Source organism: Pteropus vampyrus, unplaced genomic scaffold, assembly GCF_000151845.1.
Source record: "Pteropus vampyrus isolate Shadow unplaced genomic scaffold, Pvam_2.0 Scaffold1, whole genome shotgun sequence".
Lineage (NCBI taxonomy): Eukaryota > Metazoa > Chordata > Mammalia > Chiroptera > Pteropodidae > Pteropus > Pteropus vampyrus.
This window is the reverse complement of record NW_011888782.1, coordinates 23,815,577-23,831,201: the sequence shown is the minus strand read 5'-3', so window position 1 is coordinate 23,831,201 and position 15,625 is coordinate 23,815,577. Positions and strand designations below refer to the sequence as shown.

General features: G+C 44.3%; 1 protein-coding gene and 1 pseudogene across 1 annotated transcript in view; one reads left to right on the top strand and one right to left on the bottom strand.

Annotated features, from left to right (window-relative positions):
- Nucleotides 1-889: 889 nt before the first annotated feature.
- LOC111736449 lies at nt 890-1,008 on the bottom strand (annotated as a pseudogene).
- A 4,626-nt stretch (nt 1,009-5,634) lies between these two features.
- PDIA5 (protein disulfide isomerase family A member 5) overlaps nt 5,635-15,625 on the top strand; it is a 74,021-nt gene continuing 64,030 nt past the window's right edge. Inside the window, exons 1-2 of the mRNA XM_023520447.1 lie at nt 5,635-5,653; nt 14,045-14,171. Of these exons, the coding sequence (XP_023376215.1) occupies nt 5,651-5,653; nt 14,045-14,171 (130 nt within the window). The 5' untranslated portion in view covers nt 5,635-5,650. The remainder of the gene's footprint in view (nt 5,654-14,044; nt 14,172-15,625) is intronic.

The window sequence follows — 15,625 nt, the reverse complement described above, 5'->3', positions numbered from 1 at the left end:
CCTTCCTTCCTTCCTTCCTTCCTTCCTTCCTTCCTTCCTTCCTTCCTTCCTTCCTTCCTTCAGATATTTCTTGAGAGTTTTATGAGCCAGACATACTATGCTAAGGCATTGGCACAAAATAATAAATAAGATGGACACCATTCCTTCCTCCCATTGCCTAGTAGGAGAGCCACTAATATATTATTTAATTCAGGTAGAAAGTGCTAGAAGGAGAAAGTATAAAATGGTAAGAGGATGGGTAACAGGGGTCCCTAACCTAGTGCAAAGAGTCAGAAAAGCCTTCTCTAAGGATTTATGGACTCTCTCTTAGAATAATGCTTTTAAATATATAAAGCAGAATGCATAGGATTACAAAGGAAACCAGTGATATTGAAATACAGTTATCAAAATATAGCAAATATTTTGTTATATTTTGTACATAGTGATAAAACTATGTACATTTATTTAATGTGTCACATGAGAAGATCTAGTGGCAGGTTTGCTAATTTCTGTAATTTCTGTAGTGATTAGCATAAACAATCTTTCAAGGTATCTACACCAATTGTAATGTGATGAGAAAATGTGTTTCTGTTGGTGGCAAAGTCACCAACACTGCCATTGTTGCTGTAATTTGTAAAAGTTTCAGAGGTCAGTGAAAATAAAGATGTGATGTTTCCCCATCCAAATTCATAGACCCCCACAATAAAGAAAACTTATCCAAAATGTTGAAAATAAAAGATGATTTAACGACTTTTTAATGAACTGCCTAGTATTTATTTATTTATTTATTTATTTAGTTAGTTAGTTAGTTAGTTAGTTAGTTATTTTTTTAGGCAAGGCAGCCCTTGGTTGACCTCATAGATTGCAAGGACCTTGTCAGCTTACAATCCCTTATTCTTTTTACTTTTTATGCCTACAGCACCTGGTCTTCCTAGGTGGTCTCCCATCCAAGTGCTAACCAGGCCTGACCCTGCTTAGCTTCCAAGATCAGACGGGATCGGGCTTGTTCATGGTGGTGTGGCTGTAGATGCACATTATTCTTTAGGACCCATCCTCTATAAAGTTAAATGATTTCTGTTTAGTATTGAAGAGAAACTCAAAGGTTATTGACCTGCAGGACGTTAACCATTTTGGTATCTAATTTAAGTCTTATATCAGGATTCTTTTTTTTTTTTCATCAACTATATGTATATTACTTTCTTATAACTTCTTTTTAAAAAATCTTTTTAAACCTTTTTTCTTACCCTCTTTTAACATAACTTCATCCTTTTAGTGGGTCTCTTATTAATGAGTTCAATGACACTGAAATATGCTTAATATCTATTTGTATGAGAGTTAGGTTTTTAACATTTGAGAATTAAACTTCGGTTTAAGAACCACTGAGTGAGCAGGATGAGAGGGTGTGGCACTCAGAAGGGAGGTCTGGGCTGTAGATGTTAATTTAGGGGTGCTGCCTAGGAGGTAGCTGAGACCCCGGGGGGAGAGTGGGAAAGGAAGGCAGACTGAGTGAGCCAGGGGAAACTTCAATATTTAAAAAAGAGATCCCCAACCCTTGGGCAGCAGACTGGTGCCTGGTTGGTGGCCAGTTAGGAACACAGCAGGAGGTGAGTGGCGGGCCGGCAAGCTAAGTTTCATCTGTATTTGCAGCTGCCCCACCCAGCGCTAGCATCACCGCCTCAGCTCCACCTCAGATCATCAGGCATTAGATTCTCATAGGAGCCCAGTCCCTGCTGCCAAAAAGGTTGGGGACCGCTGGTTTAAATGATGGGGATAGGAGGAGTTTACAAAGAAGGCAGGAAGGGTGGCTGGAGAGGTAGAAGAGAGACAAAAAGGGTTCGCCCAGGTTCAAGAAGTCGAGCAAAAGGAGAACTGGAGGTATCCTTAGGGTTATCCATGTGGAGGTCATTGTTGAACCCCCACCTCGAGCCTTTTTGGTGGTGGTTTGGGGGCAGATCTGAGAGGTCTGGGGAGTGGATAGGAGAGAAGGCAGAAGATGGAAATTCCGTCTGTGAAGGAGAGGACAGTGATATGGGGTCCAGAGAGGGTTTTTAAAAGATTGGCCAGTGGCAGAAGGTTTTCAACCTGGTTGTGGATCCAGACCACCATAAGAGAGGAGTGTGTATAATGGATTTTCGTATTTTGAAAAGCCTGTACTAAGAGCTGTTGTGCAGTTACAAACCAGACAAATTTGCAAGTTAACAACATTCGTTTTATGGAGTGGATAGTATTTTGGCAGCCACGGTTGCTGCTGAGTGGTGTGGCACAAGTTCTGCCCATGTCGTGAGCCACACATATGAGTGACACCGTGAGGCATTACTTGGCTGAGCATGTGCCTTTTTTTTTTTTTCCCCTTTCTGAAGGCACACGGGGAATTGTGGACATACAGGCAGTAGAAGAAAGATGGATGAATCAGGTTGTCATTGTAGCTCTTTTCAGTTGGTCACGTTCAGTAGCTAGATTGGAAGGAGAAGTAGACTTGCCGGCCTCTCCGTCTTGTTCTGGGTGCAGCTGTAGGGAGTAGGAAGGAACTCGAGGGACATCAATGGGAAGTATTCACATTGATGGGCAAAAGGAAGAGCATTGGATCCCGTCTGAGTCCTGGTGCTACCATTAATTTAGGCTTCATCCAAGGCGAGTTTCTTAACTTCTTTGAGCCTCAGTTTTCACATCTCTAAAGTAGGGATAGTACCACCTTCCACACAGATTGTTTAGTTTTCCAGTTTTACTGCAACTCCTGTGAAAACAATTATACCTTTTACATAATAACCAAGTACATATATACATAAATGTAACAGATACATTTCACTGAATACTTAGGCTTGCTACCTGTGATACACTTAATGTTTTCTGTTTAATGCCATTTAAAAAAATGCTGATTGTAGCCCCCTGAATTGATTTTATGACTCCGCTCTTGAGATGAGGCATGAAGAGTGGAAAACGCCAGTTGAGACTCTCGACTTTAGAGGATTGAATGAGATAATGTTTGTAAAAGCACAGGTGTACATGGGGGTCATGAGCACCTGAATTGTTATTTTCTTATCAATTATCAGAGAATGGAGGCAGAGTTAGATTTCTGGAGTGGGAATTCACCTGCTTGTCCTCCCTCCCTGCAGCCTAATTCACTGTTCCATCTACCAGCTCTTTCTTGTTAGCCTATGTCATGTGTACACAGGCTGGCAGCAACCCAAAACCTCTTGGCTTTCAAAGAGGTTTTCCAAAACATTAAAAGCTTTAGGGACTTAAGTCCTGGTTAAATGCACTGCAGTTGTAATTTCAGGATAAGAAAACCTGTTTTTATAAGCTCTCAGATCAGTTGTCCTGCCCCTGGATTGTCCCTTGTTGACAGCCACATTTATGCTGTGGGGAATATAGGAGGCAAAAACTGTGCTGTGTAGCCCACATATAAAGTGTATTTTTTAAAGAAAGCAAACTATAAGAAAGGCATCTGGTTTTATATTTACAGGAGCAACCAGTAAGATGTGCATGGCTCCAGAAATCTGTAATCTTTTTGCCAGAGTCTGTCAGACTTGGGTCCGAGTCACAGCTCTTTTACTTACTTGCTGTGTCATGTCGAGCAAGTTTCTGAACTCTTCTTAGTCTCAGTGTCTTTATCTATAAAATGGGTATAATAAAAGTAACTATTTCATTCACCTGCCAAGACAATAAATTAGATATTCGTGTGAACTGCTTAGCTTGCTCCTGGTCACAAAATAAGCACTCTGTACATTCAGCTATTATCATTATCATGAGCTACTCCCTAGCTCTTGGGTTCTGTTCCTTGCAAATACTTTCTCATTTCTCTCTTATTCTTAATAAGCACATTTAGCTCCCTCAGCAAAGAGTGGTGTTTAGCCATGGTTGGTGACAGATGCTTAAAATTTGCCCTTTGAAAGAGCATGTTACCCATACTTCAAAATTAATATTCTTTTATATATCTCTCTTGTCAAAGCCATTCTAGATATGCATTGCATGCAAAAATCCTTTGCAGATTCCATATAATAATTCTTATAAGAAACTACATAATGCCAGGAGAGCAGAGGAGCAGACGGTCAGCTGGAGATGAAGAGGGGCAATCAGCACCACTCTTATATGAGAGAGTGCCAGTGAGTGCTCGCTGGATGGTGGAGGTTTATCAGAAGGCCCATGGAAAGCAGTATTTGGTTGTGTTCTTGGAATCTCCTTTTGGGGGAGCGGGGTATTTTTTTAGGTAAGTTTTTTTCTAACCCTAATTTCAAAATAATTTCGACTTACAGAAGAGTTGCAGGAAGAATACAAAGGATTCTCACTTGTCATTTACCCAAATTCCACAAATACTAACATTTTTATCACATGTTTTAGCGTACTCTCCTTGTACGTATATAAAGTTTACAGAGATGATGTTTCTTTGCTCCCTAAAATACTTCAGTTTTTCTTAAAAGTCAAAGACATTCTCATACATAATCATTGTACATACAGTTATTAAAATCAGGAATATGGTATTTGGCTCAAGACCCAGTCCAGAATCACACGTTGAATTTAATTGTGATAGCTCTTTAATCTCCTTTAATCTGGACCAGTTTCTCAGTCTTTGTCTTTTGTGACCACAACATTTTTGAAGAATGTCCTTTAATTTGGTTTTCGATGGTGTTTATCTTCAGCGCATTCTATCAGGAGGCATATGATGTCCATCTGATGTCCATTACTGGTGATATAAATGTTGGCTTTCTAGTTAAGGAGGTTCCTGTCAGGCTTTTCTGCTGTATGGTTATATTTTCTTGTGGGGAGATGTTTTGAGATTGTTCATTATTTCTATGGTAGTGGCCAAATGGCAGTAATGTTTTTCTTTAAATATGAAAGTTGGACATGCCTATTATAGCATGTTAGAAAAATAGACAAAGGGGAAGAATAAAATCTCTCTAAGGACAAAACCTCACTTTGGTGCATTTTTTTCTTCTAGTCTTTTCCTGAGCATAATTTTGCGTATAATTTTAATTATACCATGTAGATTTTGAGTTCTGTCTTTTAAAACTTAACATTAAGACAAGTATTTTTTCATCGCACGATCATTGAAAACATCATTTAAATGGCTGTATTAGTCTGTGGGGTGGCTTACTCTGAGTAACCATTTCCTCACTGTTGAATAATTAGGTCGTTTACAACTTTTGACTCTTGTGAGTAGGGGCATGTGAGTCATATCTGTGTCAGAACCCCTGCAGATTTCCGCAGGACAAATTCCCAAAAGTGGAATTACCAAAAGGCATAAATACTTTAAAGATACTTGATAAATTGTGCCAAATCGCTTTCCAAAAGAATTGTACTAGTTTAGGCTTTTGCCAGCACTTATGATGGACAGTTGGGCGCCATATTTTAAGAGATTCACTAATGGTGATTCTCAACTTTTTTCTTTTAAACTGTGACTCACCAGTTAAGATTTGTGTTGAGATTAATCTATATTTTGAATTATGAAAACATAGGTATTTATTACCCCAAATAAATTATGGTGTAATATAGCACATTACTCTTTCCAAGCTCTGACATACTGCTCCCAGCATTGGGATAGCTCTGAGAATCGTGAACATGGCTGTGTCTGGGGCAGATCATTCAGGACGGCGAGGGACTTGAGGACACCTGAGGAATTGGGATATTGCACCTACAGATGCTGTAGAGGAAGTGTGTTTGTCATCTTCAGAGTATGGTAGGCTGACAGATGGCGTGGGAGTGGGAAGAATCTGAACTTTCTAGTAACTGGAGGTATCCAAGATGAAATGGTAGGGTGGGGACAGGGACTTCTGTGTATTAACATATTTAGTTCTTACAACCTTCTGGGCTCCGCTTGGTTGAGAATCCTTGAGAGATTTCGAGTCCTTGGCTCTGGGGGCTACTCGGAGGCTGGAGATGGCGTGTGAGAAATGTTTACAGGAGTATATCAAGGAACCAACCACCCCAACTCAAAGCCTGTGAACTGCAAGAGATGTCCTGGCCTTTCGGTGTCCGGCAATGGTCCCCTTTCTAGTAAGGGCCAGGGCTGTAAGGAAACTAGAGGATTACTAGCTAATTTTTCTTTTGTTTGTGGGTAACTGTCACCAGGTGACCAAGATACCTGATAAGAACAGTCACAGTGAAACCTGGGTCACCAACAGGAACATAGTAAATCAAACCCTCGATAGTCTCTTTTCTTATTATAGTTTATCTAAAGTGCATGGTTTGATGCCTTAGACACTTTGAAATATCCCAATTGGAGCAGATGTTAATATTTCTGTCTAGTTAAAGCTTTTGTTTGATAGGTACTCATTATCTATTTGTATATGTGCCAGAAAACCCAGAATGATAGTACCTTAAAAAGATTGTTTATTTTACTCATGTTGAAGCCTGGAAAGGGGTGTTCTAGGGCAAGTATATTACTCTGGTGTCAGAGACCCAAGTCCTTTGTGTCTTGTTACTCCACATCTTTAGCAAGTTCTTCCTCCTCATTGTCTCAAGGTGGCTGCTTGAGTTCCAGTTATCTTAACCAAATTCCAACTGGCAGGAAGAAGGAGGAGACTAAGAGAACTCGTACCACGGTTCTTTTAGGGGCATTTTCTAAAAGTTGCCATATAACACTTCTGCTTTCATTCTAGGGGCTGGAATTTAGTCATAAGGCCACACTTGCTGCAAAGGAGACTGAGGGGTATGGCTTTTCATGTGGGTGGCCATGTACCCAGAGAAACTCTGGTTTCCTTACAAGGTGTAATTATCTCACAGTACTTCCCTAATAGTGGTCCTGAGAATAGATTTGCCAAATGACACAATTGGAAAGGACTTTAGACATCACTTTGAGGGCCTTCATTTACAGAGGAAGAAACTAAGACTTAGAGAAGGAAAGAGGACTTGTCCAAGGTGACACAGCCAGTGTACATCAAAGCCAGCACAAAACTTGGGTTTCTTGGCTCACCAAACCACCAGCTCTAAATCCTCAGCCAGCTCAAGTTCTTTGACCTTGGGTTCAGGTCATCTGTTTTTAACATTTTTCCTGGATTCCTTTACCACCAGCTTCTTAAGAGTCTAGACTTTTAGATTCTGACATTTCAAAACTATTTTGAGCAAAATGTGAGTTACACTAAATTAAACTAGTTTCTTCACAGTTCCCAACATAAGAAGGATATCTTTTTTCAGGTGACAGAGCAAAAAAGGTTAAGTCCTACCTCCACCCTTTTTCCTAAATGTTAAATTTATGTCCTCAGCTCTTCTCCCATTAGCAAGCTGCTTTTACATAATTGAATACTGTGGCTTCAAGATCTGCATTGAATAGTGAATCTATAAGGACAGACAGCCTCCCTGGCTATAGAGAATATGAGGGTGCTGGCACACACCCCAGAGATCTGGAGCTTTTTAAAGCTGAGGGTGTAATGTGACAAGGACTGTTCTCCCTATTATTTTCCAGAATTGTATGACTCTTTATTTCTTTAGTCTGATGGTGATGGTAGGTGAGCTTAAGTGAAGAGAGAGGAGCTTATGTGTGCTGTGTGTTAGAGCAAGAGGGAGGTGGAAGGGGGCACAAACTCCCGTACACACCTGTCTAATAGCAGATCTGGGCTCATTGCCCCAGCAACCTGAGAACCAGGGCAGACCATGGATACTCTGGGTTTGCAGGGAGCAGAGGGTTAGTGGAAATCGCTGCTGAGACCCTCCTTGCCATGGGATTCTGGGAGATTAGGGCTTTTCCTGGCTGTTTTGATGGGCCCTCTCTGGGATGGAAGTGCTCCTTTTCGGTTTGTATTTTGGGAGCTTGTGGGATTGAGAGAAGCAAGCCACCATCTCTGGCTAGGACCTGGGAGACCCCAAGCTTTATTCCCAGCCCTGCTGCTTACCTACTGTGTGACCTCGATAAGTAATTTAACCTCTCTGAGCCTCAGTTTCCTCCTCTGTAGGATGAGGCCAGTACCCACTCATTGGGTTTTATGAGGAGCAAATGGGCACAAAACCTGGAAGGAGCATTCAGCATGTGCTACGTGGCCTCTCGTCTGGCTTGCTGTGCAGATGGGTGATTATTCCAGGTTTCATGATGCTGAATGTGTGTACGTGCATGCTTCTTCCTGCCTGGACACACTGTTTTGCCAGGCCGGGCCCTGGAGAGGAAGAGGTGGTGCCCATTTTACTGTTGTCCTTGCTCTATCTGGGATTTGTCTCGCTAATGGTACTACTGAAGATAATTACGATTATTATGTACTTCTGTACGCCAAGCATTATGTCAGCTTCTCTATGTACTCCCTCCCAGTACGCCCGCCCCCAATCCCCCGCCCCCTGCGTTTAATCCTCAGCCAACCCTGTAAAACAGGTGTCAGCATCATCCCCTCCACTTTACAGATGGAGAAATGACACTCTGAGAAGTATAGTAACATCTGAGATCATCATGTTCTTCATGAGGGCACCTGAGGTTGACCCCGGGTGTCTAACTTCAGAAGCAGTGCTCTTTTCATGGTGTCTGAGGGGTGGGAAAACCACAAAGGGGGCAAAGGACAGTGGGCCGCCAGGCTGGAGGGTGGTTTGTCCGGCAGGCCCTGATACGCGCAGACACCCATTAGGAGAACCCTGCAGAGCCTGGAAGATGAGGGGAGAACACAGTTTCCTGCACCCCTCTGCCTCCCACGTGGTGGAGGTTGGGTGAGGACTACTGTGCCAAGGACTCTGGGTGCTCCTGGGCTCTGGAAAAGGCCTTGTACTCTGATAGGGGAAGGGGTTTGGGAAGGGAGGCGGCTGCTACTCTGATGGAGGGACCTGGTATTCTGACGGAGGTGCTGCACTGTGACAGAGGTTGGGGGCTGGGGGAACTGGCCTTCTGATGAGCGAGGGCACTGGCTTTCTGCTGCAGGTGGGACATGGCTTTGGGGGCCTGTGTTCTCCAGCAGCAGAAAAAGGAATGGCATCCTTCCCAAGCATTGTTCTTCCCTGAACTGGGGGACTGGTTTATGGGTCTCAGCCCAGCCCATAGGGGCAGCTTAGCCTTGATGAAAATCCTGTTAAAGCTGCAGGTTGGTGAGCAGAAAGAAAGCAATTATGGGAGATGATCAAAAGGAGTTTGCATGGTGAACAGAGGGGATTTTTTCCCTTTTCTCTCTTCTACCTCCAAAGCGAATGACTTAGAATGTAAAGAACCTGCCAAGCCCAGGCACAGTTCCATTGCTGGCTCGGAAGGTGGCTGGCTTCCGAAGTACTTCTCAAACACTGCCCTGTGCCCCCTGAGAGCTTGACAAAACAGTTTGTGCATCATTAACATTGTTATTCTTGCTGTAGTTATTTTGTTGTCAAGATTTGTGGATTGTGACTTAAGAAATCTGCAGGAAGGCACTCTGCGAGATCCAAGGCTCACCAGAGCTGCATCTTAAGGAAAGGAAGGAGCATGCACACTAGTAAGGTTAAAATAGACTGAAGTGGATGGAGGAGAAGGGAGAATGTTAAGTGGCTGGGGGAGCGTCCCCTTGGGCTTAGAGGAGGGAGGAAAGGACCGCCCTCTTGGCTATCCCTGTGGTTGCTTGCTAAGGTGAGGGTCTACCTGGGGCCAGACAGGGGGGGTTTTCATCCTCCTAGCTCTCAGAGATGCTAAGCCTAACATCCTAGCTCTTTGTACACCAAGTACCCTACTGTTCATCCTCCTAGCTCTCAGAGATGCTAAGCCTAACATCCTAGCTCTTTGTACACCAAGTACCCTAGCTCTTTGTACACCAAGTACCCCACCCAGATCTGGCTATCCTGAGTGTTTTCCTCTCTTGCTCCCAAATTTCCAAATCCTACCTCTCGTGTGCCCACCAACACACTCTGTGGAGACAGCCCATCCTTCGGCTGTCCCTGCTGGGCTGCCTGTGCTCCTTCTGTTGTCACCCCAATGCCAGGTGTGCTTTCTTGTCTCAGCACTCTGGCTTCTGACCCCACCTCCCCGCCATGCTACTAAGGTTCTCTTGGAATGTCCAGGGCACTTCGCCATGGCCTTTGCCTGCAGATCAATCACCCACTTTTCTGTTTCTCCCCCCTGGTCTGTGTTGATGCAGCACTTTCCACCTTTTCCTTCCCAACTTTCCTCCTGTCCTTCCTTCTCCCCTCTGCTGAGGTATTCCTTCCCTTTGCTTCTCCTTCTGAACCTCAACCCCAGAGACCTTTCGACTTTGAGGCTTACCCTCAAGCCTGGAAGACACCTGTATTGGGGTATCTTATAGTCCACATGTCCCTGCCTGAGCATAAGATAAAAGCCTTTACTGCTTCTCAGTTCTTCCATTTTTGGCTATTCTGCTCCTAGCCCAGAATCTTTGGGGTCATTTTAGCCTCCTCTAGCTTTCGTCCTTGCTTATATATGAATAGTCATTTAGTTCCGTCCTTTTTTCCCTGATGCTCTTGGATTGACCCATTCCTTTTTACTTGGGCAGCCACCCAGCTGGTCCCTCCACCTCTAGCCTCCTGGTGACTGCTCAGTCTGAGGTCATGGCCAAATGAAGTTCTTGAGCTAAGCTAAGCTTGAGCTAAGCCCCAGCCTGGCCCAACCAGCCTTCTCCCACCATGCTCCAACCCAGAACCTTGCTAACTGTTCTGTGGTCTGTCTGGTGTCAGTGGTCCCTTCCAGGTCACCCAAGAACTGCCATGGACTCACCGTGTAACATGCTCCTAGCCGACGACCTCTGTAGAGGTCAGGAGTGTGGTAACTAGTGTATTTGCTATGTTTGTTATGCTGGACAAACATTTCCTGAAGGCTTTCAAGTGACCAGATACTGTTCTGGGCCCTGTCCTCTAGAGCTCCAGGTTTAGGGGATGGGGTAGGGACGGGGAAGGTGGGGAGGAAACAGACCCTCCATAAAGACCCAGCCACAGTCCAAGCCCCAGTGTCATGCTGGGTGATGGTATTCAAGCAGAGTTGGTTTGTGCAGTGTATCTCCGGTTGAGGTCAAGTTCTCTGCTGTGTGAGGGTAAATGCTGGGTCAGAGGCTTTGGTTGCTGGCTGGAACATGGTTTGTTTACTCTTGAGGGTGGCTGTTGGTTAGATGACCTGAGGGATTCACTGAGTTTTAGAGGAAGGAAGCTGTGAGTATGCCATGATACTTGGCTCTCGTGGGTTTCTGCTATAGACACTGTGCTTTTGCTGCGGCCCGGCTGTGCACCACCGTGCTGCCTGGGCAGGTAGGTCCTGGGCTCGCCATCCTTCCCTTCCCATTTCCTTCTCCCTAGTTCCAGAAGTGCACGTGCTTGCCAGTCTCAGGAGGAATGATCTGCAGGTCAGAGTCCCCAGGCCCTGGGCTAGGGCAGTTGTTTTTCTTAACTGCAGATTATTTGAGGATTACAAACAGAGCAGAGTCAGTGTGTTTTTCCAACAGATTTTTTTTCCTCCTTTAATCCTGTGCATTGAGCTATGGACTTTTTAGTCTGAAGTCTGTTAGCTCTCTGGGAGCAATAGAATAAATAACATGTAATAATAAAGTGGAATTAACTTTTTGGTGAGCTCTCAAGGTGGGCTGCATAAGGGCAGTGGTCTTTAGGCATTGTACATAGCTCTGGCAGGCCAGAATGAGGGAGAAATAATTCCTTACTTCTCCTGGATGGTTTTACTCTGAGGAGAAGGAACCTGGAAATCTAATGACAGATTATATTTAGAAATACTAGAATATGGCCACATTTCTGTCTTCTGCTTTGCTGAGGTGGAAATTTGTATTATATATTATGGTAATGATACTGATGAAGTGCTTTATGATTTATAAAGCATGTTTGATAAGCTATCCCATTGCATCCTCACAGCAGTCCCACGAGGGAGGTATTATTATCTCCATGTCAGATGCAAGGCATTAAGCCTCTAGAAGGTTGGATGATGTTGTTTAGGCACCTTAGCTATCGAGTGGTAGAGCTCAGACTTAACTCAGGACTTATGGCTGTAAAGAGGCAGTGGACTAAGAAGGCATGGGGTCAAATAGAGAGACCGGGGTTCAGGTCTTGGCTCTACTTTTTATTAGTTGTGTAACTTTGGTCAGATTATTTAACTGATCAATATGATCAAGCACATCAGATCCTCTACAGTTGTCTGTTTTTATTGACTACATTCTTCCATAATCCTCTGTCCTTGCTCCATTCTGGGCTTATTGCTCTGCATGTAGCTAAACAGTTATCCTGGGCTTCTCATCACCATCAACATGGGAATTCTCCTTGCCTCTTTCTTCTGTTAGATTCTTTGTTTCTGAGGTTTCATGTCTTTCTTATTTTTTATTTTTTACTTTTTGTTTTGGTAGATTATGAGTTCCAGTAGCTTCTTGAAAAAGGGTGCATTGGTGGTAAATTTTTCACATCTGAGATCTTAAGTCTGAGTCCATCTGTACTCACAACCAACAGATAGTTTGGCTGGTTATAGAATTCCAATTGGAAGTCACGTTGCTTGAGAATTGTGAAGGCAGTGTTTCATTGTCTTTCGGTGTGCCAATTATGCCAATTCTGGCTCATGATCTTTTTTTTTTTTCTTTAAAACTCAAATCTCCTCTGTCAACAGTGTTCTGAAAGTTTTCAGAGATGTACTTTGGTGAGTCTTTTTATTCTTGATGCTGGACTCTCTCAACTGGAAGCTCACATCCTTCAATTCTGGGGTGTTTTCTTGAATTATTTCTTTTATAATCTATTACCTCTGTTTTCTTCTTTTTCTGGATTCCTTTAATTAGGCTCTTGCACTTAATGAATTCATCTTCTCATTATTCTTATCCTTTAGTTCATTTTTTTCTTGATCTTTTTTATTTTCTAGGAGTTTTTTTTTTCAATTCTAATTTCAGCTCTATTGAAATTTTTTATTACTGTGAGTTTTTCTTTCCAAGAGTTTTTCCTGATTCTTTTTGACTTTTTCTTTCCCATAGCATTATATTCTTGATCAATGTACTCTTTTATTTTTCTGAGAATAATAATTATAGTATTGTTGTTTTCTTTTCTTCTTTTTTTTTCTTTTTAATCTATGTTTCATCTTTCCATTTCTGTCTTTTGAGTTAAGGGCTTTCTTTGGGTATTTGATGAACCTTGGTTTTCTGTCTGTATTGAAGAGCAAGCCACTAGTTCAAGGACTGGAGACTGAGTGTGGGGAGGGCGCAGAGGGTACCTGTTTACAGAGGGGGCCTTGCAGCACGTATTTGAGTGGGAACTTCCTGTTTCAATGGAAGATCTCCAAAGTCATTGTCTTTAGGTTGTTTTTCTTGTACTTTTCAGTTTCCCCAGAGAAAAATTCTCTAATTTCTTGCCAGGAATAAGACTGGCTACATTCTGGAAAAGGGTTGCTGAGGGGACGGGGCTAAGGGGGATGGATGATCTCAAGGTTCAGTTCAGAGACTTTCCTTGAATCCTCTGTTTTCTCTCAGGACTGTACTTCCACCCTCTGTGCCTGGTGTCTCCCAGCAGAGTTTCTCTTATTCAGTTTCTCCATATAGCAACCCTGTGTTTTCTGCCAGCTAGGCAAGGGCTTGTGTGGACTGGATGAGATCTGCTGTGTGACTGCTCCTTAATCAGACTTTTCACACACACACACACACACGCACACCCCACTTTCAGCTCACCCCTCATTGTGCTTGCAAGGTGCCTAGTACCGCCTGCACTCAAGGTTTTCAGTGTTCTTGTGGACAGTTGGCTCATTTCTTGTTGGCTGGTCTCCTGCAATCATTGGCTGAGTGGGGAAAGTGGAAAACCCCTCACCCATTCCCATTCAAAACTTCAGAGGTGATCTTACTGCTCTATAGATTTTGTGCTTTGGTTCTTCTAGGTGGGATGGAGTTTTCACATTGCTCTACTATATGGCATTTGGGGTACCATGTAGAATAGAGTTCTTGATTTGAGTGGGTGGCAAGTACATCCATGCAACATGCTTGCATAGTGTGTAGTCCATATAGCCTATTAAAAGTACACGAAGAAGACTGATGGTGGGCCAGGAAATGTCTTGGGAGGGTGTGGTGACTTAGAGATGAAAAGGCAGCTGTAGTTTTGTGAGAAGAGTTGGTGCACCTGTATCCCTCTGAAGTAAAATGTGCTTTAGGCAGCATGTCTGAGGGTATCCATTCTTCCTCAGGCCAGGCCAGGATCTGGGGCTCACCATCCTTGCCTCCTTGATTTCCAGGTGGTCCTGCCAGTATGGCTGTCCTCTACAAAAGTCTCCTCGCTCATCGAGAGGATCTCTGACCCTAAAGACTTGAAAAAACTTCTCAGGACCCGGAATAATGTACTGGTGCTTTACTCCAAATCTGGTGAGTGTCCAGTCTGGCCTTGGAGTCATCCATTGTGGATAGGATGCAATGGAATGGGATTAGATGGGGTGGGAAGAAGAGCGGGCAGAGGTGGAAGGCAGAGACCTTAGGACCAAAACCACTCAGGGAGGGTTTGGGCACACCAGGTTTATCAGCTTTCCTCGGAGACGGGACAGAGGTGCGGAAGGGCATTAGTTCTGTTGTTTTCAGATCTGAGAGGTTGTTTCGGTTCCCACTTGTGAGTATTTGTTAGTAAAAGCCCTCTGGAGACCCTCACTACTTCAGGAAGGAGAGGGCATGTGTGTGAAGGAGGACAGAGGACAGTGGATACCAGGGATGGACGTTCTGTCTTCCTGGACAGGCATGGGCCAGCCCTGCCAGGGCATGCTTCACCAGAGCTGTTGATTAACAGACTGGGCCGGACTGATGCCAGCTGAATCAGTCCCAGGTGTGGGGGCATGCACCTGGGCTGGCAGCCTTGACCCTGCCCGGTCCCCATCTGTCCTGCTCTGGGATCAGAGCACAGGGCTGAGTTTAGAATGGGCTCTGAGCTCAGGGTAAGGCAGCTTCAGTGCGGGTGGGAGCGGCAGCTTGCCTCTTCTGACCTTGGGGCTGATGAGGGCATAGTGGATGGAGAGAGGTTTGCTGGGCTCTTGGCTGCAACTTTGAACATCTGACTGTAGATGTTGTTCCAGCAGAGTTAAATGTTTTTGCAGCTCCTAAGGGTGCCAAGTTTTCTCTGCCCCAGAGAAGCAACAGCCAGTGGCTGGGCCAGTTCCGGGCACAGCTCTCCCTGAAGCTCATCCTCAACATTCATTGGCACTGGGGGCTGATGGATGTTTTGGACGTGTGTCCCTTCTGAAGCCTGCATCCTCCAAGCAGCTGGGCTCGTGCTATTCCTTGCCCTTCTGAGAGCCTGGCAAACACTCCCTGAGGTTGTTGTTGGGAGCCCAGTATGCGAATAGCATTTCTCCGCTATCAGGAATAGAGGGAAACTGAGGCAAAAAAGAAGCGTAGTTCCTCCTAAGGCCTGGAGTGTAGGGCCCTGAATTAGTGTGGCTCACCCCCCTGGGTGTTCCTGGAGCTGGTGGTTGTCATTGCAGGAACACACTCGGTTCGTTCTCTGGGTGGGTCCTGTCATATAAGCTCATCATCTTACAAGGACTCTGCAATACCCTCTCATTTCCTCCTTTGCCATGAGGGAGGCAGTGAAAGTTGTCAAAAAACAGCCAAGTTACAAGTGAGGAAATTGAAGCTGGTAGAGAATAGCTGACTTGTCCGAGGTCTCCCAGCTAGTAGATGGCGGAGCTGGTGCCCTACACCGCCCCTGCCTCATTTCCTCTGCTGGAGGATAGGAAGAAATTGGTTTATTCTGCAAAGACGGGAGGGCTCTGCAACCAGGAAATGATTATGGTAAGTTAGAGAGTGGGAAGGCGAGGTCTCATGATAGAGGC